The sequence below is a fragment of the Callospermophilus lateralis genome, chromosome 6 (assembly GCF_048772815.1).
Source record: "Callospermophilus lateralis isolate mCalLat2 chromosome 6, mCalLat2.hap1, whole genome shotgun sequence".
In the NCBI taxonomy this organism is placed as follows: Eukaryota; Metazoa; Chordata; class Mammalia; order Rodentia; family Sciuridae; genus Callospermophilus; species Callospermophilus lateralis.
Genome location: NC_135310.1, coordinates 118,456,563 through 118,483,999, shown reverse-complemented (window position 1 = coordinate 118,483,999; position 27,437 = coordinate 118,456,563). Strand labels below are relative to the sequence as shown.

The following is a 27,437-nucleotide window of genomic DNA, read 5'->3' as shown; positions in this document are numbered from 1 at the left end:
GTAAAAATAACAAATAAAATGTAGAAATGCTGGAAAACAGTTGTTTAAAGGCACCCCTAGTCTGAACAACTATTAACATTTTGGGGCTTTTCCCTCTAAGTCTTGGCCATGAATATTTTTTCTTATTTTTATTTTTTTTTTAGTTGTTGATGGTCCTTTATTTTATTTGCTTATTTTTATGTGGTGCTGGGAATCGAATGCAGTGCCTCACATGTACAAGATAAGCGCTCTACTACTGAGCTACAAGTCCAGCCCCATGAATACTTTTAAGGACTTTCCAAAAGGGTTATACATTCCTTATCTGCTACTAGTTCGGAACACTTCATAATATATTAAATTTATTGATTCCTTTCTCTATAGGCCATCAATTAGTTTTATCATGATTTTTATGCCCTGAAAAGTTCAGGAGGCAAAACGACCTAAATCTAAAAAGCAAGGTATACAGCATTTTTGTTTCTTTTCTCCCACCCTTCTTCCTTCTTCTTCCTTTTTTGATAGGGTCTTGCTATGTAGCCCAGGCTGGCCTTGAACTTTTGGGTTCAAGCAATCCAACTACCTAAACTTCCTGAGTAGCTGAGACAGACATATGCCACCAAGTTCTGTTTATAATATTTTAACCCCCACCTTCTCCCCCAATCCCTATTAAACCTAGGGAAGATATACTGAGCTTCTCCCCCAGTCCCTTCAATTTTTTGTTTATGGTACCAGGGAATGAACTCAGGGGCACTCTATCACTGAGCCATTTCCCCAGCCCTTTTTTTTGTATTTTATTTAGAGATAGGTATAGGTATATGCCACCATGCCCAGCTCTCCTTTTAATTTTTTATTTCCTGTATCTCTAAATTGCTGAGGCTTGCCTTGAATTTGGCATCCTCTTGCCTCAGACTATGGAGATGCTGAGATTACTTTACAACAGGCATGCAACAGCGCACCTAGTTTAGCATTCCTTTTGAAAGTTTTGGAAAAAGAAAATTTAATCCCCACTTAAAAATATTTATTTACCTTTTCAAAAACTCAATTTAGCAGAAAAAAATACAAAACCAGTTATGGACTATTGAGAAATAAGAAACATGTAGGCAAGCATGATTAATGATTTAGATTTTTGTGGTCAGTCTAACCATCCTCTATTTGTGGGATGTGTTAAATCTTGAAGGGCAGGAGGCTGGAGTTGTGGCTCAGTGGTAGAGCACTTGCCTAACACATGTGAGGTGCTGGTTCGATCCTCAGCACCTCATAAAAATAAATAAATAAAATAAAGGCATGATGTCCAACTACAACTAAAAAAATATAATACTTTTTAAAAAAAGGTATTAAGTTCTTTTACAACTAAAAAGAAATTTAAAGTTACCACTGTCCTGTATTTTGGATTTTCCAATCCTGGATCCCACAGTTCTCTCTTAATTTACTCGTTTGTAACATGTATATTTATCGGTAACTTTGCAGAATAGGTGCATGGGAAGTAAATTTATTAGGATGTATCAAATTTTTATTTTATCCTCATCCTTAATTTTTAATTCAAGTATAAAATACATCTCTGTTGACCTCTAGCTTCTTGAGTCCTGGAAAGAGGGCTTGTTTTTCTCTATGAAAAGTTATTTTTTAAAGATCTTCTCTTTTATCTTTATGGTCCAAAGTTTTCTGAAATTAAAAAAAAATTTTTTTAAATTTGTTGATGAACCTTTATTTTATTTATTTATACACAGTGCCAAGAATCAAACCCAGTGCCTCATACATGCTAGGCAAGTGCTGTACACTGAGCTACAACTCTAGCCCTTCTGAATGGTTTTTTAAAAAGTCTATCCTGCAGGATTGGGGCTGTAGCTGAGTGGTAAAACACTTGCCTTGCATGTGTGAGGCACTGGGTTTGATCCTCAGCACCACATAAAAATAAAGATATTATGTGTCCGTCTACAACTTAAAAATAGGGGGGAGTCTATCTTGCTAAGTACCTTGTGTTCCCTTGCAAATTAGACTCATATTCAATTTGGGGAAATTTCCTGTATTTCACTGAAAATGTAACCCTCTTGTTTATCTCTATTCTCTTTAGAACTATCTTTGCAGCTACTGTACCCTCTGGCATGCTCCATTAATTTTTTTCTTTACCTCTTTAGTTTTTGTTCTACTCTTCAGATTTATCTTCCTAACTTGTCTTTTAAATTTCTAACTTTTTAAATTATTATTTTTTCCTCTTGGACATTTTTTTAAGATTTCTATTTTGTTTCAATGATGCATTGCCTCTTTTATTTTTTTTTTTAATCTTAAGGATATTATTTGTAGTTTTAAATTTCCTCTGACCCTTGCATAGTCTTAGCTTTTTCAAGTTATCCAGGTTTTTAAGTAATGCCTCCTTTTACATGATGTCCATTAAGAAAATCAAACAATTGAAAAAAGCTTGTCATTAAAAAAAAAAAAAAATCAAAACAAAAACAAAAAGAAAATTTCAGGAAACAGAGACAGTTGCCATTAGATCTTCAAAGAAAAATAAAATGACAACATTAAAGAATTCAAGACCATTCTTAACTCTGATGAGCATTAAAAGACTGTATAAAAACCTGAAAAAAATGCTATTGGAAATCCAAGTTAATTAACATTAGAAACTAAAGATTATTCTTCCTAGAATAAAAAAGGAGAATTCCAAAACAGTCTATGCTTTTAAACCCTTCATTATCTATTTCATGCCTCAAGAATTTGCCATTCCTGTTCAAGGGGGAAAAAAGTATGCATTCATAATCATCGAGAGCATGGTATTTAAGCTTGGCACCTTACAGGTATACACCTATAATCCCAGCTATGAGAGGCTGAGGCAAGAGGATCACAAGTTGGAAGTCAGTCTTGGCAACTAAGTGAGACCTCTGTCTCAAAATACAAAGGGAACATCTAGCTTAGTGTGTAGAGTGGTCCTGGATTCAATCCCCAAAACTAACCCTCTCCCAAACTATTTTCATTTGACTATATGTTTCATGAAATTGATACATCTAAATAAGATCTGTGAGCTACCCTTCTGCTCCCATTTTTTAAAAAAATAAATTCTATTAGTGACCCTCCAAAATGGCTTAAAATCTACTAGTGGGTTGATTTTGAAAAAAAGATTGTAAATTATTCTTAACTTCTATAATTCAAACAACATAAACTCATACATCTAAGATGTACAGCCCAATGTTTTTATTAATATATTCAGTTGCACAATCTTATGATCTGTCTTTAGAACATTTCATCATTCCCCAAAGAACCCCAAAACCACTAACAGCCACTATTATCCACATCTCAGACTCTAGCAACCACTCATCTACCTTCTGTCTAATGAAATTGTCTGTTCTGGATATTCATATAAATAGAATCATACACTATGTGGTATTGTGTGACTGACTTCTTTCACTTACATAATGTTTTCAAGGTTCATCCATTTTAGAACATGTATCAGTACTTTATTCCTTTTTATAGCCGAATAATATTCCATTATTTTTATCTAACCATTCATCAGTTTATGAACTTTTATGTTGTTTTCACTTTTGTTATTATGAATCAACCAAGAAGTAGTTTGTATGATCATATTCATAGCAGCATTATTTTTACTAACCAAAAGCTGGAAATAACTAAATGTCCATCAACAGGAGAATGGATAAGTACAGTCTGCATTCTGAAACAAGGAAATATTATTCCCAACAGTAAAAATAAATGATCTATATGCATCAGCATGAATAAATTACATAAACATTAAGAAATTAACTGAAAACAAGAAGATAAGGAATATTTAAATCAAAGTTTAAAAACACATAAAAATTATCTTTTATGATAACTGATGGCCATAGAAACACAGGAAGAGGAGGAAAAAACAACTCAGGATTTATTAATTCTATAGGGGAACTATAATATAGGCTATGTGGAAGAGGAGAGATACACATGGATATCAGTTTTGTGGTAATTTATTTTTTAAGCTGGGTGATGAGTTAAAGTGTTTATATTATAGTAATTGTTTGGGGGGTACATCTTAAGTATGTTATTTAAAACATAAGCTATGATTGTTTTCAGGTTCAACAAAACCCAACACTTCACATGTGGGAATCTTATTGCCATTACCCATCAAGTTACTACAAAGAGTTACTTTGTATGGCCTCTCTTACTATAAAATGGATATGGGAGGGAATACAACTACCTGTTTTAATACTTGAACAAACTGTAATCTGCATGAAAGTATAGTTAACTTACTTCTCTATGGGAAATAAACAGTTCAAATAAATGAAAAGTATATACAGACATTTTGGATAACAATCATGTTCTAAATATATATATTTCTTTATATTTATTTTTGGATTTTATTTCTTTTATTTATTCAAATTAGTTATACATGACACTAGAATGCATTTTGACACATCATAGATAAATGAAGTGTAACTTCTCATTCTTCTGATTGTACATAATGTAGAGTTATACAGGTTGTATAATCATATATGCTAAATTTTGTATCTATTCTTTCAAACAGAAAAAAATAACCCCAAAATTCTACGCAGAAACTTTTTTTGGGGGGGGGTAGTTGTAGATGAACAAAATATCTTTATTTATTTTTATGTGGTGCTAAGGATTGAACCCAGTGCCCCACACATGCTAGGCCAAGTGCTCTGCCTCTGAGCAACAACCCCAGCCCTATGTAGGAACTTTTTAACAGTGCCTTGGAAAGATGCTGTGATGTCATACAACATCTAAATTCCAATTTTTTTTCTGTTAAGCAGGAAATATGAATATAATTTGTAAACCACAGAAGTAAATTATGGCATATCCTAATGGAAAGGTACTACCATTAAAAAAAAAAAAAGCTCTCTAAGACACACTAGTAAAATGAAAAAGACAAGAAGTTGAATAATATTATAGTTAATTTATCATCCTTCCCTTTAAAGTACATAGGTACATATATTCATATATAAATAAAATGCAAGGGAATTTCAAGGATATGAACAACTGTTGACAGGATTCTCCTTTGGAAAAAGTAATGTATAAGGGATATGGGGGAATATAACGTGAGTTTCTTTATTGTCCTGTATGATATAATTCTGAACTGCTGGAATATTTTCCAATGAGAATGGCTCACAAAACTCACATCATTTAAAAAACTGGGAAATTTTATTGTTGCAGAAGAGATCAGACTGTTACTTTCTGCCTGGCATTATTTCCTCTCAGGAATTGCCTCCTTCCAATCTAGGAAGGCAGCCAACCACATGGCCCTACCCAACTTACCCCCACCATGAGTCAACAAGATCAACTAGAATCCCTCCAAAGGTAAAGATGAATGCTGGAAAAAGCTCTATTTTTGAATTTTTAATCAGTAAGGACCACAGAGTTGCCAGAGACAATGACTGCTGTCAAATAAGGAAAGATAATGTCTGAGAATGAAGTAAAAAAAATACAAGAAAATAATGTTAAAACTTTTATTGGCTAGGGGTAGAAAAAGGCAAATCTATGGAGATATATTTGAAGCCCAGCATCATGGACAGCTCCCTATCTATTAATCCCAGAATATAGACTGAGATTGAATTTGATTACTTATAACAAGTGTTCTAAATAAAACAAATACATAATCTGGCAATAATCACAAGTTTGAACTATTTCACTTCTAAATATTTACCCTAATATACACATGCACTTTATACCAATGTCAATTTCCTGATTTTGATACCTTAGTCCAATATCAATACATTAAGAAGTACCAGTGGGAGCAATCAGCTGAAGGATATGGGGTACCTCTTTGTACTAACTTTGCAACTTCCTATGAATCTTGATTATTTCAAAATAATCTTTTTTATTTTTTTAATTAGGGAGAAAACTTAAGATGTGCACAAAGATTTGGACACAGTGATAGTCACCATAGCAAAAAGCTAGAAACAAGTTAGATAATGGACTGAACAAGGGCATTTACATCATTTCCCTGTTCAAAGCCAATAAAATGGAAAGAAAAGAGTAAAGGTATAAGTCCACAAAAATAGAGGGGAAAAAAAAAAAAAAACAGCAAGTGCTGGCAACCTAGAAAAAGAGACACATCTGTAATACCAACTATTCAGGTGGCAAAAGCAGGAGTTTCACAAGTTTGAGTCCAGCAACTGGGGCACACAGCAAGACCCAGTCTCCAAAACAGAAAAGTATAGACTGTAGTAGAGGAGAGAGACCACCAACTTATGTTGCCTGATAAAACTCAAAGTATAGGCATGATGGCATTAGAGTTTAAGAAGAGGAACGGTTAAAAGAGAGATTAACCGAAGGACTGTATAAATGAAGTTGATACCCTATCTTGCACAGTAGACAGGCTGGTATTTATCTTGTAGTGGGGAAAAAAGGTTGTCTTTTCTCTAAAGTGAACAAAACTGGAGAAAACAAAGGTTTTTAGTGTGGATGATGGTACTGCAGAGTGAACTGTTTAGTTTTTGGCATTTAGTCGAAATCAGCATCATGATCAGCTCCATACCTGTTCAACCTAAACAAAAAGTGTGCATAGGCCTTTCAATCAGGTCTGATACCTCTCCTTCCATAAATATGAAAAATGATGCTGATTTCCAAATAGAATAAAATGCTATAAAGTAATGACTAATTAAGGTGAGAAAGGAATTTTAGAAAGTAAGGTAAAGAGTTCCCTAAATGTAGAGGAGTAGGAGAGGAGGAATTTTCTTATGGAGTAAGAAAGCAGCAATAATAGCAACAGACTAGGAGAAAAGCCCTTAAATTTGCAAGAAGCCCCTACCTAAGGACAACAGGTGGAACTCTTTAACTAAAAGATCAGTGAGAACAAAAATAGGAGTCGGCTTAAGATCCTGCAAAACCTCTACTTCAGGAGGACACTTCACAGAACAATTTTTCATAAACTAGTTTGGAAAATTTCTTAAGTTTCAAATTTTTCTGCGTTTCTATGGTCTTAGGGAGTCCTTTTAATAAAACCTACCTGAAAATTTTTATACATCGCTTTTTAAATCTAAAATTTAGTATCCTTTAATCACTTTGAAATCCTCTTGTATGATCTCAGGTAAATTCGAAGTAGCAACATTTCTAAGAAACTGATGTATATCTGAGTTTTTAAGGTACAGTAAGCTTTATTACGTTAGGGAACTAAAATGTGTTTGCCATTTAGTTTAATCTTCAAATCATAGAGATTATTAGAACATTTTAGTTCTTTAGATTGCTTATTCATTCTCCCCCTTTTCCACAGTCATCAACTTTTTAAGCTGGGCACATGGATACCGTACCAGAGAGAACCTACTTCCCAAACTCTCTCTAAGCTATTTATGCCCACATGATTAGCAAGAGGAAAACTCTAAAGAAGCAATTGGAACCCTAGCAATTGGTCTTTTTCTTTTCATGCTGGGAACACAAAGGCTACCTTGGCCCTTAAGGATAAGAACCACAATCTAGGATGGCAGAAGCAAGCTAGAAAGAGGCTTGGTCCTTGATACTTCAGGGAGCAGAATCATGTAACAGCTAAGGTTATATCCCAGAATTTTACATTAGGAAGAAATAAACTACTACTTTGAGTTATAAATAAAATTGATTGATTGATTATTGCTCACTCTAAAAAATTAAGTCTTTTTCTCACCTCAGTTTACCAATCCCTCATTTTCCCTTTCTGAAAGGGACCAGAAGCCAATTTATTCACTATTGTATATAAGAGTGTGCATGTGTACATGCATGTATAATTTCTTTTAAAAAAAAATATTTTCTTAGTTGTTGATTAGACCTTTATCTTTATTTATTTATATGTGGTGTTGAGAATGGAACCCAGTGCCTCACACATGCCAGGCAAGTATGCTATTGCTGGGTCCTAGCCCTAGCTCCATAATTATTTTAAACAATGGCCAACAACAAAACAATGTCCAAGGTATGTATTCCTTTTCCACGTAGTAACATTTTAGAAATTATTACTTTAGTAGTGATAAATTATTCTTAAATATTCTTAAAAATAGTTTGCTCTCTGCCCATTTTCTTCTAATGTCACAACTACTATGAATAACATATCTATCTATCCATATATATATATATATATATATATATATATATATATATCAATGTAACAAATTCAGAGAAAACTGGCCAAGGGGTATGTGCAACTTACTTTTTGATACATAATCACTAAATTCTTTCATATGTTATACCAATTTATACTCTATTAACAATGTAGAACCACTTCTTTTTCAATTTCAAATATTAACTTTTTGAACTTTGCAAACCTGGTAAAGAGAAATGGAATTTCAAAGAATGGTAAAAGTCCTATAAATTCAAGGTGACTATACACTGGTAGTTGTATCAAATAAAAAAGTTGGCTAAAGCTCCTCACAGAAAATTATAGAAATCCCAAAAAATTATATCTTAAATATTTATTGAAAGCTAAAACATGAAGTAAACAGGTCATTTCTTTCATGGCTGTACTCTCTCAGTCACTTCTCTTATATCGTTAACACACAAGACATATGTATCAACTACCATTTCCTGTTGGGGTCTCTATTAAAAATAAGAACTTGAAAATAGCTGAAAATCCACAAAAAAAGATCTTTAATAACTCATGAATCCAGGTGCAGGGGTGCATGCATCCCAACAGCTCAGGAGGCTGAGGCAGGAGGACTATGAGTTCAAAGCCAGCCGCAGAAAGGCCCTAAGTAACTTGGGGAGATACTGTTTCAAATTAAAAGGGCGGTGGGGGGGGGGCGGGGGGGAGAAAAGAAGAAAATGGGGCCGAGGATGTGGCTCAGTACTTAAGTGCCTCTGGGTTCAATCCCCAGTACCAAAAACAAAACAAAACAAAACAAAACAAAATCAACTTATGACAGGATTTCAGGATATACTGATATATTGTTAAGGGAAAATACACACACAGTGCAAAATAATGTACATATAGTATGCTTCCTACATAATAACTGAAGAAAAATGGAAAAACAACATTTATACTTGCTTATTTTCATGCAAAAATGATATCAGAAATGAATGAAATGGTTACCTTTAGGCACTGGGTAGGATTAGGATGAGGATAGGGAGGACTTATTGAAAAAATATAAATGTTTTGATTACTAAATAAAGAAAAAAAACAATGGGAAAAGCAAACTCTAAAATTAAATGCAGATGAAAAAAATAATTCAATTCATCTTGGACAAAGTACCCTGTTAACCCTTAAGTGGGATATATCCTGAAGACTTGAACTACAAAGAAGCTGCATGCATGTAATCCCAGTGGCTCAGGAGGCTGAGGCAGGAGGATCACAAGTTCAAAGCCAGCCTCAGTAAAAAGTGAGGTGCTAAGCAACTCAGTCAGACTCTGTCTGTAAATAAAATACAGAATAGAGCTGGGGATGTGCCTCAGTGGTCAAGTGCCCCTGAATTCAATCCTTGGTACCAAAAAAAAAAAAAACCAAAACAAAACAAAACAACAACAAAAAAAAAACTACAAAAAAGTTTTGAACTCAGTAGATTTTCTCTATTCATCTGAATACATAACCTTAATAGCACTAAACTCCCATGCATTGGGTTCTCTTTCTGGATCCTCTATTCTGTTTCACTGTTTTGGCTATTCAAGTTTAAAAACCAATCAATTTTAATTATTAGAACTTCATATTTCAATATTTGGTAGGGCAGACTTACACCACCATCCTTATTATTATATTTTTCCAGAATGTTCTGTTTGCCTTCCTCTACTCCAGAGACATGATCTCACTATGTTGTCAGGTTGGCCTTGAACTCAGCCTTCTGAGTAGATGGGATTATAGGCATGAGGCACTGTGCCTGGCTACATTTTAATTTTTTCATACTGTCTGGAATCTGCTTTGGTTCTTTACAAAATATTATTAGTGTAATGTGAGATTTATAGATTTAGAAACAACTTATTAAACCTGAATCTTCCAAAGCAGTATATATCTTCATGTATTCAACTATTTAGATTACTTATTAATCCCACATTCCACAATAAGATTGTTTTTAAAAATGTAAATATGGAGCTTCACTACAACACTGCTTAGCATTGTTCTTGTAGCCCATTCAGTATAGAACAATACCAAGGAATGAACCCAAGAATAATTATCACAGATTCTGCCTTCTAAGATTTTCATTGGATAAAAAAAGATCAGATGCACAAAAATCTACTGCTATGCCAACATAAAATTCTAACTAAAACCATGCCTGAATCTTGTTTTCTCAATACAAGTTTCCTCTATAAGAAAGCAAGTCTCTTCAAGGAAATGACTGATCCCAGGGTTGAGGCAGGCAAAGTACAAGATGAAGCTAGCCTGGGGTTGTGGTTCAGTGTAGAGCGCTTGCCTAGCATGTGAGACACTGGGTTCAGTTGTTAGTAAGACATAAAAATAAATAAAAATAAAGGTTCATCCACAAAAACAACAAAAAAATGAACCTAGACCATCTTGCTGTGCCAGAAAGTATAGAAGTACTCAAAAAATGAAGGAGACATGACAAAAAGGACAAGGAGTTAACTTGAAGGGATTTAAACTAGCTAAATGAATGAGCATCAAAATGAGTATAATGGATTAAAACTCTTTGAATACAATAACTTCCATAAACTCATACCAATGACGGTGACTATGATGAAAAGTAAGTTAATGGTGAAAAGCCAAAGTTCCTTCCAATAACTGAATGCTGACCATAATCATGTGGGAAAATGTAAGTATTAAATAATTCCCATTTTGAGGTACTATGTTAACTAAGTGATCAAAGATAACAACACCAATACTAGGTATGTGCTTCTAAGTGGTGTGATGCATCAAGGAAAATGCAATTTTTTTTTTTAAGAGAGAGTGAGAGAGTGAGTGAGGGAGAGAGAGAATTTTTTAAAAATATTTATTTATTTATTTTTAGTTTTCGGCAGACACATCATCTTTGTATGTGGTGCTGAGGATCGAACCCGGGCTGCATGCATGCCAGGTGTGCGCACTACCACTTGAGCCACATCCCCAGCCCAGGAAAATGCAATTAATTAGGCAATATTATACATCACAACCTGGATCATAAGGAAACACAAAAACCCAAACTGAGGAACATTCTATTAATAGTTTGTATTCTTTAAAAATGACAATGTCAGGAAAAACAAAGGAGGCAGGCTACAAAACTATTCTAGAGCTGGGCATGGTGGCATGTAGCTGTAATTCCAGCGGCTCGGGAGGCTGAGGCAGGAGGATCGTGAGTTCAAAGCCTGCCTCAGCAAAAGTGAGGTACTAAGCAATTCAGTGAGACCCTGTGTCTAAGTAAAATACAAAATAGGGCTGGGGATATGGCTCTGTGGTTGAGTGTCCCTGAGTTCAATCCCCGCACCAAAAAAAAAAAAACAAAAAACAAAAAACTAGACTGTTCTAGATTTAGAGACATACAAACTAAATGAAATATGAGATCTTGGATTGGATACTGGACCAGAAAAAAATTAAAAGGTTTTTTTTTTTCTATCAATGGCATTGGGACAAAACCGACAAAATATGAATATGACCTGTATTAAATAATAAGATTGTATTAATGTAATTATAATGTGGTTATGTAAATGAATGTCTAAGAGAATACATGAAATACATATGGGGGTAAAGGAACATGATGTTTTTAACTTGATCTTGAATATTTCTATGATTTTTTTCCAGGCACTCACATTTTCCATTTATAGGACTCAGCTAGCAACTCACTTTGTAGAGCCTATTTATTTTCTGGAAAGCTTACTATCTACATTTATGATAAGAGCCACTAGAAGGCACTGTTTGTCATCTCCTAATCCCAGGAGCCCTGTTTTCACAGGAAGCAGGCTTTTAGACTCCATTATACTTAAAATAAAAACAAAACTGATAATACTTAATAAAGCACAAATATTAGGCAACCACTACCCTCAAAACATATTTTTCCCCCCACAAAGACCCTAATGTCTTACTTGATTTGGACTTTTCATTTCCCTCCAACCCCATCTCTTTTATCTCCTCAGGTCTTTGTTAGTGTCACACCTTTTCAGATAATTTGGCTGACCTTCCTGTATAAAACATCTCTCTTTGCCACAGGCTCCCTGACATTCCCTTACTCTGCTACTATTTTTCTCCAACACTTGACATTTTATTGTCTTCTTCCCCACAATCACAAAGAATGTAAGCTTCACAAAGCCAACTTTTCTTTGCTCACTACCATACCGAAATGTCCAGAACATACAAGGCATTTTCTTTCACCTTTAGTTATTACTCATCATTCTTTACTTGAAGCCCATTACACCTTTACCTCCAACTACTTCCCTAATGGAACTAGAAGAAATGGGGTCAGAGTGACCCTACAAAAGAGGTGCTTTAGAAAGATTCCTTGGGAAGGTTCGGTAAAACATAGCAGTACTGGAAAGCAAAGATGCAGGAGACAGTGCAGAAGTGGTACTGTAGTTATAGCCAAGGTCTCTGCAATTAGAAGACTTGCGTTTGATCCTGGCTCTGTAGTTTACCAGAAGAGCTCCATGACTTTGGATAAACTACTAGTGAAAGAAGTTCTCAGTGTTTCAGCTGCCTCATGTGTAAAATGAGGGCAGGAAGAATACCTGCCCTCCTCTCATAAGGATTTGTGAGGATATGCTAATCCTGTGCTTAAATTTGTGCCTGAACACAAATTTTAGCAATGTGTATAGGAAATAAGGGAAAAAGAAGCAAATATTTGTTCATTTACAACCTATTTTTACTGAGTCTGCTAGGTACTTTTCTAATCACTGAAAATACAGGTATGAGCAAAAAATGTTCCTGCCTTTCATTTTGTTTACGTTCTAGCATGAGGGGACAAAAAAGGCCTATTTTATCTAAAACTATCTTGAATTTCAGATGGTGAACAGTAAAAGCTCGGATATCAGAATCATAACTCAATATTGTCTCTCCAGGAAATACATGTTCTGTAACAATCAGGCTATGAAAAAGGATAGAGAAAAATTAATATAAGAGCACAGAGTGTGCTCATACTATTTTATTATTTGGTACCAGGGATTGAATTCAGGGGCACTAAATCACTGGGCCACATGCCCAGCCTCTGTCCTTCCCACATCCACTTAAAAAAAAAAAAAAAAAACAGAGACAGGGTATCGCTAAATTGCTGAGGGCCTTGAACTTTTGGACCTCCTGCCTCAGCCTCCCAAGTCACTGGGATTACAGGCATGTGTCACAGAACCCGGCTCACGCTATTTTAAATAGGGTTGTGACATTTGAGTAAGAAAATGAAAGATGCTAGAGTTTAATATGGAATGAATCAAAAACGGAGGTTCTAAAAATAAAACTGAAAATCATAAGGAAGAACTGATTTGAAGATATTTTGAATCTTAGAAGTAACTTAGATAAAAGACACACTAAAAGGAAGGGAAAAGGAGGTGTTAGGGAATACAACTGACAAAATTATATGCATGTACAAATAAGTAACAAAGGGGCTTGGGGATGTGGCTCAAGTGGTAGCGCGCTCGCCTGGCATGCGTGCGGCCCGGGTTCGATTCTCAGCACCATGTACAAACAAAGATGTTGTGTCCGCCAATAACTAAAAAAAAAAAAAAAAAAAAAAAAAATTTAAATTCTCTAAAAAAACAAAAAAAAAAACAAATATGTAACAAAGCCCACCGTAACATACAATTATAATGTACCAATAAAAAAATACAAATGAATTTAAAAAAGAAAGATAAACTGAAAACTCACTAGAAAATAACACTTAGAGATGAACCAGACATGATTTTCCTATGTTCATATATGAACACACAACCGGTGTAACTCTACATCATGTACAACCACATGAATGGAAGTTATTCTCCATGTATGTATAATATGACAAAATACATTCTACTGTCATGCATAACTCAAAAGCACAAATAAAAATAAAAAGAAAATAACTCTTTAGAAATTTTAGTTTACTTACATGTAAACTTCAGTCTTTTCTTTTTTCTTTAGGGGATGGGGAACAGTAGGATTTCCTAATACTGAGAAGTATCTTCTAGGGTTGGTTAGTTATGGATTATAAAATGTTGCAGTCCTAACCTCCAGTATTTAAAACTGTGATCTTATTTAGATATAGAATCCAAATATGAAATTAAAATTACTAGGATGAGGCCTTATTTACTATGACTGGTATCCTTATAAAAAAATGAAAATTTTGGAAAGGAGATGACCAAGTAAAGGAAAGGAAAAGAGGTCAATTCTGGGCTGAGGCTGTGGCTCAGTGGTAGAGCACTCACCTAGCATGGGTGAGGCACTGGGTTTGATCCTCAGCACCACATAAAGATAAATAAAAGTATTGTGCCCATCTACAACCAAAAAAAAAAAAAAAAAGTCAATTCTCCCTCACAGTTCCCAGAAGGAACCTATCTTGCTGACATCTTGATTTTTAGACTTCTAGCCTTCAGAACTGTTAGATAATGAATTTGTTATTTAAGCCATCCAGTTTGTGGTAGCTTGTTATGGCAAACCAAAGGAAATCCTATTTGTATATTTACTTCCTTTAAGAAATCAAAAGCACCTTAAGGAGGGGTTGGCTATATTCTAGTCATCTTTATATCCCATCTAGAGTATCATACTCAAAACTGATGCAAAGATTTAATGAGATGCTATTTTAGTTCTAGCACCCACACATGATGAAATTCAATAAATGCTAAATTTCTCCCACTACTTTTTCCATATATATTTTCCTGAAAGATACTTTCTTCTGCAAACTGACACAATCCTTTTTGTATCTAAATTTAACTTAACTTCTGAAACATCTTCAAGTAATGTAAGTTTCTCAACTGAGAAATTCTGGAACTGGCCAGGCTCCTATGGGCAATACCTGAAATCCCAGCTACTCAGGAGGCTGAGGCAGGAAGCTAACAAGCTTGAGGCTAGCCTGTGCAACTTGACAAGACTCTGTCTCAAATAAAAAAATAAAAGGACTGGGAATGTAGCTCAATGGTAGAGTGTTCCTTGGGTTCAATTCCCAATATTGCAAGGAAAAAAAATTCTGGAACTGAAGCTAGGGTTTGGCAGTATCAAAATTAAAATTTATCAAGTATTATATATATAAATAATTAAACAGAATCCATATCTGGTTTTCAGACCTGATATACATCTGTGGAATACCAACAGATGAGTTTGATACATGAATAGTAATAAGAAACATCCATAAAGCCAAAAGGAGGGGCTGGGTTATGGCTCAATGGTAGAGCGCTTGCTTGCCTCTCACGTGTGAAGTGCTGGGTTCAATCCTCTCAGAACCCCATAAAAATAGATAAACAAAATAGATAAACAAAATAAAACCTACATAAGCATGGGTTACCTAATTTACCCAAAGCCAAAGGTAAACCCATTTAAGTAAGGAACAAAAAGCATGAGGAAGGCAGCATTTTACTTCAGCTCGGCACTTAACGTTCATTTCATCCTCAGAACCTTGCCATCAACAACTAAAGGTAACTCATGACAATAAGATACTGTTCAAGTTCAACTAACAATGGTGTTAGAGGCAGGTTGGAACTTGAGACTATGTGTCAAAAGGAGAAGCTCTTTTTGATAAATAGCATAAGAACATACGTCTTTATTGCCCTTCCACCTAGAAACATAAGCATGGGTTACCTTTCTCCATAGTAGTTAAAAAAAAAAAAAATGCAAAATACAATTCCTGTTAACTATACTCTCAAAGCCATAAGAACTCACAAAAGAAAGATTACCACCAAATTCATATGCAGCCAGAGGGAGAGAACCTGGCATTTTGATCAAATTTTGACATTCGAAAACTGCCATAAGCTGAAGAGCAACACCACAATTAAAAGCAAAGTACACAAGGCTGGGCACAGTGGTGTACTCCCGTAGTCCCAGGAATTTGGGAGGCTTTTAGTAGAAGGATGGTCAGCCTGGGCTGAGGTTGTGGCTCAGAGGTAAAGTGTTCACCTAGCATACATGAGGCACTGGGTTCTAAACTCAGCACCACATAAAGCAAAATAAAGACATTGTGTCCACGTATAATTAAAAAATAAATATTTAAAAAAAAGGATGGTCAGCTTCAGCATTTTAGCAAGACCCCGACTCAAAAACAAAACAAACATCACTGGTGAAGTTGTAGCTCAGTGATACTCAGTGATAAAGCCCATATGTTCTATTTCCAGTACCAAAAAACTAAAAAAGTAAACAAGATGGTTGTCCATAAGGCACATTTATTATCAGTTATAAAACAAGCCAGCACTACAAAACAAAAAGAATAAGGCTACTCTACTATTCCAGGAAACAAAAGATCACCCCCAAAAGGACTGGCAGGCTTCTTTAAAATGCTTTAAAAAAAGGATTTAGAATTTTGAGTAAATTAAATAAGGGTTACCAGCATAATATTTTATGGTACTACCACTAATTTTATGGTAAATCATCTCCATGCATTGGTGTTTATTCACAACATACATAGCTAAAAATATATATAAAATGCTATCATTTTATATATATATATAATCTTCAACATTATTTAAGCATTTAAATCACCAGGAAATGTTACCTAATAGCAAATTATATGTGAACTTAATCTTAATCTATACAAATGAAGGCACACCATGGAAAAAAAATAAACATGATTTTTATTATCTAGCTCCTGCCAATTGACTTTTGTATCCAGTAGGAATATTTTGCTACAATACTTCTCCAAAAATGAACAAAGCATATTTAAATTATTTTGTGGCTTCTTATAACTTTCTGAAATCATTCCTTGTTAAACTGGTTAGAAAACTGGATACTATGGTCTTTCACAACTGATCTTGTGGGTCTTTATCAAATTTACAAAAATTACCAAGTTAAAGACTCAAAGAACCACAGGGATCGTCCACAACAATGCTTACTACTATCTCTTTGGGAGAGGTTGCTTTAGACAGGTCTATTAATGCCTAACTTTCACCAAAGACTCTAAGGTTATAAACCATTGGCTATAAACAAATCTTGTCCCCACACTGTTTACAAGGGGTTTTTAAAAAATTGTGAACACTAGCTGGGTGTGGTGGTACATGACTGTAAACCCAATGGCTCAGGAGGCTGAGGCAGGAGGACCACAAGTTCAAAACCAGCATTAGCAATTTAGTGAGACTGTGTAAAATATAAAATGGTCTGCGATGGGCTCAATAATTAAGCACTCCTGGGTTCAATCTCTGGTAACCTCCTGCCCCAAAATTGTGAACACTAAACAATCTGGAGAATTACATAAAGATTTTCAGCTTCTCTCAAACAATTTCTCTTAAGAAATGGTAACACTAGACTCATTTTTTTCACAGGATAAGCAGCAGGAGCTAAGACATCTTTCTTCAGATATAAAGGAGGAAGCCCATTCCACACATTCTAACAACCACCATTCCCTTTTGTCTTACAGCATGTTTTATTAGCCATACTCTGAAAAAAAACCAACACAATCATAAAATCATATGATATTCATTTTAAGTTATCAATACAGATAAACACAAATAATTCTGTAAGATTTGGAATCTTAAAGAAGCCAAAGATATTGTAAAATGAAAACAAAAATATATGAATCTGGGTAATTAGGTTGTAACATAATTACCCAGCAAGGAATGAATCCAGGCAATTATAAATCTCAGCAATATAACTCTACATCATGTTGTTAATGTCAGTGCTGGCATTGTCATTCTAGACTGTTAGGTATATATTGTGGGGAAAAAAATTTAAAAAAAATGTAATCACAGTGGTGCTGTTGAGAACTGGGCTTTTAAGCATCGGATAAAAGAAGAAAGAGATGTAAAATCAAAACAGTTAAGAAAAAAACAACTTATTTCCCAGCTAAAATCACAAAAAGCCTAGAAATGATGATAAGCTCAACAGGAATAAATTCCCAGGCTGTGATCTCCAAACGCCCTTCTCACTAAAAGATTATTAGAGAACAGGCTCTTCTATGTTCTGGGAAAGAAAATATACAAAGTAAATCTGAATTTACTGTCATAACAGGCCGCAAAAAGACTATCAAAGATGCCTCGGTTGAGTCTAAAGGACTCAGGACTCATCCTGAAGATACTCTAAACTGGCTAAAAGGGGTAGGGGATCAATAAAAATAACAGCTACACATGCAAAACATAAATTTTTTTTTAAATGTCAAGTAAAAGAAGCCAGTCACAAAACACCACCTATTATATATGATTCCATTACATGAAATATCCCAAGTAGGCAAATTCAAAGAGACAGAAAGTAGATTAGTGGTTGCCTAGCATTGGATGCAGGACAGAATGGGGTGGGGACAGGTATGGAAAATGATTACTAATAGGTACAAGATTTCTTTTTGGGGCAATGAAAACATTCTAATCTTAAAATTATGATACAAGTCTGGGAATACACTAAAAACCATTAAACTGCATGTTTTATATGGGTTTTGTAATATGCAAATTATACCTCCATAAAACTGTAGGAAAAAACTTAAGTTCAAAGGATTGAGCCATGGTTTACAATCAAATTAATTTTCATTGGTCATTTTGAGGACGCAGGGAAACCAATGACAAATTGTTCTTCTGGGTAACCAAAGGAATGAGGTAAAGTTTCTCTTTATATTAATAAATTAAGGAATAGAATATTATCATTTTGAAACACTAATTAATAAATCTAAGCAATGATCAACGGCCATTAACATCACACAAAAGATAAATTCAGACAGTAGATACTTCCTGATAGACTATAATATCATCTATGAAGCAATCTAGCCAAAACAAATTAGTAAGGAAAAGAACTACAGAGAACCTGTACATTAAAAGAAACCAATTAGCAAGGAAAAGAACCACAGAGAACACATAGATTAAGACAATGGAAACTGGTGGCACATGTCTGCAATCCCAGCAGCTTGGGAGGTTGAATCAAGAGCACTGCCAGTTAAAGTCAGCCTCAGCAACTTGGCAAGGCACTTAGCAATTCAGGGAGACCCAATCTCTAAAAACAATATAAAAAAGGGCTGGGATGGGGCTGAGGCTGTGGCTCAGCAGTAAAGCACTGGCCTCACACATGTGAGGCCCTGGGTTTGATCCTCAGCACCACATAAAAATAAATTAATAAAATAAGAAGTATACAAACAAAATTAGCAGGGGACTCAGCAAGGATTTGTTTTTAAAAATTCTAAGGTGTGATTATTAGTATTAAAAGTTGTCTTTAAAAATTAAGAGTCCATATCTTATGGACTTACAGGAAATTAGGAAGGAAAGAAGATGCAGATGAAACAACACTGACTGTAGCTGGATTACTTCCATTATTTCACATGTCTGAAATTAAAACACATCTTATTGTTAATGCTATGTCAGATTAATTGATACCATTTTTTCTTAGCAGTACATAAAATGCTGTCTTTTAAAACTGAAAGCATCTTAAATTCAATAGAAAAACAATCTCTATAAGATTACAAATATATATACACACTTCTACTTAATAAAAACATTACATAGCACCTGGAAGAGAAGAATTCTAAAATCCCCTCTCATGTATCTGAATTTTCTTACTTCCTTAGCATCAACTACATTGAGAGAAGCATTAAAATACTACCTGCAAACTAAACGGGGTGGGGGGGGTGGGGGGGGTGACGAGGAACTTGTGTAGATTGATACAGCAGGAATGGGAGCTGTTTATTGTAGGACATTCCACACAGCTTATCTTAATTAGCATAAAATAGATACAGCAGTCAACCAATAAGGAATTTCCACACTTAATGGATGGCTTTTGTTACTTCATAAACCACTCCCTCTGGCATTTTGCCAGGCACCATCCTGACTTGTTTACAGACTCTAACAACTACCATTTTGGTGGATTGAGAAGTGGGGATTAGGTTGCAAGATCACCAGCACCAAAAAATACAAAAATAAATTTAGGTGTTCCAGACAAAAGACCCAAATTTGTAATCAGAGATGATGAGGCAGACAAGACAGTGTGAAAAGTCTGGGTTCTCATAAACAGACTCAAATGGTGGCTCTACCTCATGCTATGGAGCATTGGTCTACAGCTTTCTCCATGCCTGTTTACTTCTTTGTAAAATGTAGAGAGTAACACTCACAATAAATGATAATTTGTGATAATTCAATGAAATGTTTGCAGGCTGCCTGACACTTAGTAAGTGCTCTATATGTGTTTGTTTAAAAAAATTAATAGAAATAAATGAATAAACCATGCTAAAAAATGCATAACCTTTATTGATTGACTGATTTATAGAATTCTAGTATTATTAACTTCTGCCAAATTATTCTTCCTACCAATTCTTGTGACAATGTCCCAATTTTTGAAAAAGTATTATTTTTATTATTTTTTTATTATTTTATTATTATGCTTTGTAATATTCACATTATATTCTGTGTAATGATGACTATTCACAATTCTCAGTAATTAATAAGTGAAAGTAAAGTGGTATTTCTCAGTCTCAATAATAATAATAATAATAATAATAATAATAAATTTAGTCCCCAAACCAGCATTAGTGGTAGAGAAGAGTTGGGGAGTTTGGGCAAATAGCTACCTAAGGTCAGGGCAGAGGACTGCCAGTTACTCTATAATGTCTAAATTGATTCTAGTTCATCTCTCTTTTCTTCACTTTTAACAAGGGAATGCCTATGAACTTTAGCACTTTAATAAGTTGTAGGTTTCGAGTAATATGGCAAGCCTGAACCTCACTGCAGTAGAAACACAAACATAAAATTTGCTAAGATATACATTTACTGAGAAAGAATAAAAGAAAATATATCTGACAAGAGTTCTTGAAATGCAATTTGTAAGTACATATTTAAATACAATTAAAAAATCACACAATTAAAATGTAACTTTTAAAGAACGATGACAGTTGATATTGGAAATTTTGAAAATAAAAAAACAAAAGAGCTAGATGTGGTGGTGCATACCTGTAATCCCAGTGACTCAGGAGGCTGAGGCAGGAGGATCTCTGAATTCAAAGCCAGCCTCAGCAAAAAAGTGAGGTGTGCTAAGCAATTCAGTCAGACCCTGTCTCTAATTAAAATACAAAATAGGGCTAGGGATGTGGCTCAGTGGTCGAGTGCCCCTGAATTCAAACCCCAGTGGCCTCCCACCAAAAAAAACCCACTATAAACGAAATCTAAAAAAATTAGTAACAAGATGAGAAATACAACTATGCCATGTAACAAAGGAGATAGTCCTAATAAAGAAACAGGGCCAATAACCCAAAATTAAAAAATGAGCCACCAGGCACAGTGGGATATACCTGCAAACCCATGCACTTAGGGGGCTCATGCAGAAAGATCTCAAGTTGAAGGCAAGTCTGGGCAACTGTGTGAGACCCTATCTCAAAATAAAAAGGACTGGGGATATAGATAACTGGTAGAGCAGTTGCCTGGCAACTGTGAGACCCTGGGATTGATCATCAGCACCAGAAAAAGAAAAAAGAGAAAGAATGAGGGTAGACAAAACAAATTAAAATTAAAACAAGATGATTTACAGATTGCCACATTTGGAAAGATTTTTTTCAAGTTCCTTCTGGTTGCGAGTAGTTTCTAAGCAGCAAATCCAAGAACACTTCTACTTCCACTGTTCTGCCTAAAGCAGTCCTTCACATCTCTCTGTGGCCTTCATTTTACTATTTACTTGGGGCAAAGGCCTGTAATCCCAATTACTCAGGAGGCTGAGGCAGAATGGTAGCATATTCAAGGCCAGCCTAAACAACTTAGTGAGACCCAGTTTCAAGATAAGAATGGCTTGAATTGTAGTTCAATGGTACCACAAAACAAACAAAACCCCCTGCTATTTTGCAACCTAATCCCCCATTTCTCAAACCTCTTTCCCACCACATCACTATGTAATTTACTCAGCACTATGTCTATTGTTATTCTGTCTCCCCTCCCACTAAACTCAGAGGCAGCAGGAATTCTCCCCCATCCTCCATTTTGTATTCCAAGGGTGAAAAATAGTGATTAGGATATGTTAAACTATAATGAACAGGAGTTAAACTGATTAAACCTTTCTGGAAAAAACTTGCCCCTCCCCACCCTTACAAAGGGCCCAGGGGTGCTTAACCACTGAGCAACATCCCCAGCTCTTTTTATTTTGAGACAAGATCTCTCTAAATTGCTTAGGATCCTGCTAAATTGCTGGGGCTGGCTTTGGATTCACCATCCTCCTGCCTCAGCCTCCGGAGCTTCTGGGATTACAGGCATAAGCCACCACACTGGCTGGAGAAAACTTTTGACAATATGAATTAAAAACCTTTAAAGTGTTCATTCTAGTAATTCTTCTTTTTTTTTTAAGAGAGAGTGAGAGAGAGAATTTTTTTAATATCTCTGTGGATACAACATCTTTGTATGTGGTGCTGAGGATCGAACTGAGCCGCACGCATGCCATAGGCGAGCGCGCTACGGCTTGAGCCACATCCCCAGTCCCTCATTCTAGTAATTCTAAGAATTTATCCTAAAAAATTATCACTGATGTAAGCAATGACTTATCCAAAAGATTATTCATCTTAGCTGTGAATTAACTGAAAAATGGAAACAGCCCACAGTGGAATATTTAATGCTATATAAACTATTTGGGATAATGTTAACTATGAAAAAGTATACCCAATGATTCCAAAAGTATACCCAATGATTCTTACTAAGACAAAAAGTCTTAGTAAGAATATACATGTTCAGCTATGCAAGTGGCACATCCATAGTTTCACCTACCCTCAAGATGCTAAGGCAGGAGTATCACTTGAGCCCCAGGAATTCAAAACCAACCTGGGCAACATAGTGACTCTTGTCTCAGAACAAAAAAAGTATATAGGTTTATTAACAGGAACCAAAATAAATACTAGTATAACTATTTAATGGAATGCTACCCAAGATTATTTCCTATGTCTCTTTTTTCTAAAACTTGGAAAAAAGATGGATTTAGCGGGGGAAAAAAGGTAGTTTTAGGGGCTGGGGTTGTAGCTCAGTGGTAGAACACTTGCCTAGCATGTGTGAGGCACTGGATTTGATCCTCAGCACCACATAAAAATAAATTTAAAAAAATAAAGAAGTATTGTGTCCATCTACAACTAAAAAAAATTTTTTTTAAATATGGATTTTTAGAGGCTGGGGATACGGCTCAAGCGGTAGCGTGCTCTTCTGGCATGGGTGCAGCCCGGGTTCCATCCTCAGCACCACATACAAACAAAGATGTTGTGTCTGCCGAAAACTAAAATGTAAATAAAATATTTTTTAAAAAATATATGGACTTTAGTATAATATAGTAAGGCTGAAGTATTTGGAACTACTACAGTACCAATTTTCAAGGTGCATTGTTAAATATAAAGAGCATCCAATACTATTTAATTTTTAAAATTACTTCAAGTATATTGAAGGTTCTACTTCCTATTAGACAAAAGTATTAAGAATTTTTAAGCACTTTTTTCTTCTAAGTTTTCAATATAACAGTTTATATCTTTGGAAAATTAAGAAGTAAAACCACCATCTCCCTCCCAAATCCACACATCCAGTACTGAAATGAACAAAAGATCTTCTCCAGCTCAAATAATTTTAATACTAAATTTATACTAAATCTGTAACATTATTTTATTTCAAAGAAAGTGAAAAGCATTTATAAACTGTTAAATCATAAAAGCTTATGATGATTAGATAAAGGCCTATAGCAATTAGTACACGTATTGAAAACTGAAAGCTCAAAGGGAGATAGAACATTAGGCTCTTTCAGAGATATTAAACAATGGGTCAAGAAAGAGTGACTACACATCCAGATATCCCAAGGTGTCTTATTCAAAAACTTCTTTTCACTCAGCCTCTACCTTATTTATTCTCAGCCACATCAAAAGGAATTGTCATCTGGAGACATCAAGGTTAGTAACCAGGGCTATAGAACATACAAGAACTGGGTTCAAATCCTAGTTTTACAATTTTCTAGAGGTATAATCTAACAAACTTCATTTTCCTTACCTATAAAGTAAAATGAAGATTATCACAAACAAGTTAATATTAGTAAGTAAAAACTCTGTAAAAATGAAATGAAGAAGGAATTGATCAAGTAAAACAATTCCCAAAATTCAAACCTTTCAAGGCAGTGAAAGAACCCAAAGGAAATGCCCTAAAGAGCACTGGGCTGAAAGGCAGGAGCCCACACTCAACTGCAACCAGCTCCATGACCCCCAGGCATATCATCTCAATAATGTGGGTTGGAGTTTTTAAGATCTACGAAATCAATGGACTGAAATCCTTTCCATGTAAAGGATTGTACCCTACCATGTACTAAATTACTAGGGATGCTAGTTACTGTTATATACTTGCAAAAGCTTCTAAAATTTTACAAATGAATGCTTGGTTTTTGTAACCTATAGGACCTGACCAGTTTTCATTGTGACTGAGCCACCAATCATAACAGTATATAAGACTGTTTCCTTAACAAACTTGTCCAAGGTCAGATTGCTAAAAAGTAGCAAAATCAGAATTCAAAACCAGATCTTCTCACGTCCAACTCCAAACTCCATGGCATGTTTCTTCCTCAGAACTTTTTCCTGACTAATCTGTAAGTATTTGCAAAACAACTAAAGTTGTCAGGAGTGTAGTCAGGAGTCACTGAACAGAGTCAAGTTACCTGAGTCAGGTGGGGCTTGAACTTCTGACACAATAATCTAACAAACTTTAATTAGAAATTTCAGCTACTTAAAAGAAGGCTGGAGAAACAAGAAGGAAGAGAGGTAAAACTATAAAGAAAAACTTACTACTAGAAGACAAAAATAAAGCATTTTTGAGAGTATAAGTAAATGGGGGCAATTCTTATAGTTCAGAAGTCAAAGTTGTATAAAACACAATATTCAGTAAAATAACTACTGGATTAACTCCAGGTTACCCATAACAGTGAAGAGTAACATCATACAAACTAGGCTTTACAAATAAAGCACATGGTTGATGCAGATAATCCAAAATAACAAATATTTGATGTTTTTATAAAGTTATATGGTCAACAATATACACTCACCTCCCAAATTACAGTATAATTCAGACTAATTAACAAGATTAAATTCTAAATAGCATGAGTGTTAAAGAGAGAAGGCCTGAGAGACAAGTATTTCTTTAAAAAAAAAACAAGTGAATGATAATCTCCACCTCCTTACACCAGTAAAAACTAACATTTTATAACATTCTTATCAGTTTCACATGGAATAACAAAACTAAGGAACAGAAAAAAAGTAACACTTAAATTTCTCCTACATTCTAGAAGTAGGCTAGCTCCTTGCTTTTTCCATCAGTCAATCTGGGATTAAAAACTGGTTTTGAATTTCATGTAGATAGTCAAAAGGTAAACAAACACATTCACATATACCTTGGTCACCAAGTACTTACAAAAGAAAAAATTTCATAAGACAGATAATACAAATGGAGCAAGAAGTGAGGTCACCTACTATTTTAGCTCTATTGAAAGAGAGAAGTAATTATGCGCTCTCCCCAAACGTTAGCATCCAAAAAAAAAAAAAAAAAAGAAAGAAATCAAACAAATGGAAATGGTGCAGAAAATAACACATCTATAATTAAGACCTAGAACTTTTTCTCTGCATAGGATTGTCTAAGCTGACTTCCAAAAGCGTTTGCTGTTAAACATTAATACAAGATAAAAGTTCTTAAAAAACTAAGCCTCACTTGCGGAAGCCATCCACCGGGAGCGTTTATACCAGGCTGTGACCAACTTTTGTGTTCCCCACTAATCCACTGTTACGCATCCTGCTAATGAAACTGGACCCGTAGCACTGAAATACACCCGAACCAGAATCACCAACGACGTTAGGTGAAGAACTCTCCCGGCATTACTGTGATTAACTCCAAAAGGGCTTCACGAGGACTCAGGTTTAGGAAGAGAGGTAACACACCGACTGTGTGATCGGCCCGCAAACTGTAAAGAAGGCGATGCGCCTTGCAGGCTCAGAAAGTTGACTAACCAGGGGCATGCTCCATGCCCCCCTTTAGGAAAGGGAGAGTGTGGTTGGCAGAACCAAAAGTAAATACGGAAAATCCATTCAAGAATTTCCTGATGGCCTACCGTGCGGACGTACGAAGCAAGTTAGACGCTGAGAAGTAAAGGAAAGAGACAGAGTTCACCGACAGACTGATAATGATCTACCAGCTCCAGGAGGGGGCCCCAAACTTGGGGAGCTTCTGACTCCTCCGTGGGTTTGGGGAGGAGAGGTGCCGAGCGGACTCTGGTCCTCCTGCAGCAGCCCTTCCAGCATGCCTGGGGCAGCTAAGGCTCAGGCCTGGCGTTCCGCAACAGAAGCTCCCTTCCACATGGTTGCCGGAGAGCGACCCGCCAAGCAGCCCTGAGGCCATGCGGTTGGGGGCCGCGGAGTGCTTAAACCCGGTGCACGTTCAAGACACGAAACTAGAGCAGAGGAGGTGAGCGAGGAAATCCAAAGAACGGGGCGTTGGGGTACAAGACTCACTTCCTTTGGGCTTTGTCCTTCTTGGCCTTGGTCCTTTTCTTTCGGGCCTGGAGCGCAAGCACTGCAGGAGAGAGGGATGGGTGAAGGGCGAATGTGGAGAAAAAGAGGCGACCAAGGTGAGGGTGGAGACCTAGCAGGGGCGCCAGGCACGGTTGCAGGGCCTGTCTGAGGGGCGGCTGCGGGGCGAGCGCCGCGGCTTTGGCTAGGCGGCCCGCCCGGGGACTGGCGGCCCACGGGGCGCACCGCAGCGCCCGGGGGGGATGCGCCCGAGGGGGCTCGGGCCGGATCTGGGAGCGGGCGGGCGGGACTCGGCCTCGCCCGCCCAGGGTCGGGCTCAGGAGTGGCCCCAAGGCGCGAGACGGCCTGGCGGGGAACGAGGGGCGGTGACCGCCAGCGCCGGAGGACGCCCGGGCTGAGGGGCGCGGACCCGCAGCCCGGAGACTGGGGGTGGGGGTCGGCGCCACCTCAGAGGAAGGGCGCCGCACGCCCGAGGACCGGACCGCGGCGGTTAGGCGAGGCTCCCGGCGCTGACCCGGGCCTCGCCCCGGCGGCCGTTGCCCCTCGTGGCGGAGGCCGCTCCACCGCTCACCTTTCCGCTCCATGGCGAGACCGGTAACCGCCAGGCGCCTGCGCACTGGAGTGGCGGCGAATCGGGCTCCCGCCGCGGCCCAAAACCGAGCCCGCGTTCGCCCCGCCCCAATCCCCGCCTCTCCCCGCCCCACGGCGCCGCGCGCCTGCGCGTTAGCCACGGAGCCTACCACCTGCTCTCGATGAGGGTGCTGCTAGGGGCGGGAGGGGGCGGGAGGGGGCGGGAGGGGGTGGAGGTGAAGGAGGAACCGGGAGGGCAAGTGCTAAATGGTGTTTTGAGATCCAAGCTTGGAAACCTGGCTTGGTTAGTCTTGTTCTATTTACCGAGACTTAACCCTTAGAAAAAGACGCAGAACGCGTCCTTTAGGGCTGCCTGCTTGCTGAGTCAGCGCAGTCAACCGAGATCTTCCTCAGTTTTCTAGCCTGTGAAATGGATTAATCAGGCATGTCCCAGTACCTTCCCTGAGCTATTGTGAGCACCAGTTAAAACACTACTTAAGGAAATGGAAA

At 36.7% G+C, this 27,437-nt stretch overlaps 1 protein-coding gene across 2 annotated transcripts in view; it reads right to left on the bottom strand.

Moving 5' to 3' along the window:
* Srpk1 (SRSF protein kinase 1) overlaps window positions 1-26,996 on the bottom strand; it is a 65,796-nt gene extending 38,800 nt beyond the window's left edge. Inside the window, exons 1-2 of one of the 2 annotated variants that reach the window (XM_076858836.1) lie at window positions 26,929-26,996; window positions 26,340-26,400 (exon numbers count right to left, since the gene is read on the bottom strand). In XM_076858836.1, the coding sequence (XP_076714951.1) occupies window positions 26,340-26,400; window positions 26,929-26,941 (74 nt within the window). In that variant the 5' untranslated portion in view covers window positions 26,942-26,996. Of the gene's footprint in view, window positions 1-26,339 lie in introns of both variants that reach the window. The other variant, XM_076858834.1, reaches the window with a different exon arrangement.
* Between the last annotated feature and the right edge of the window lie 441 nt (window positions 26,997-27,437).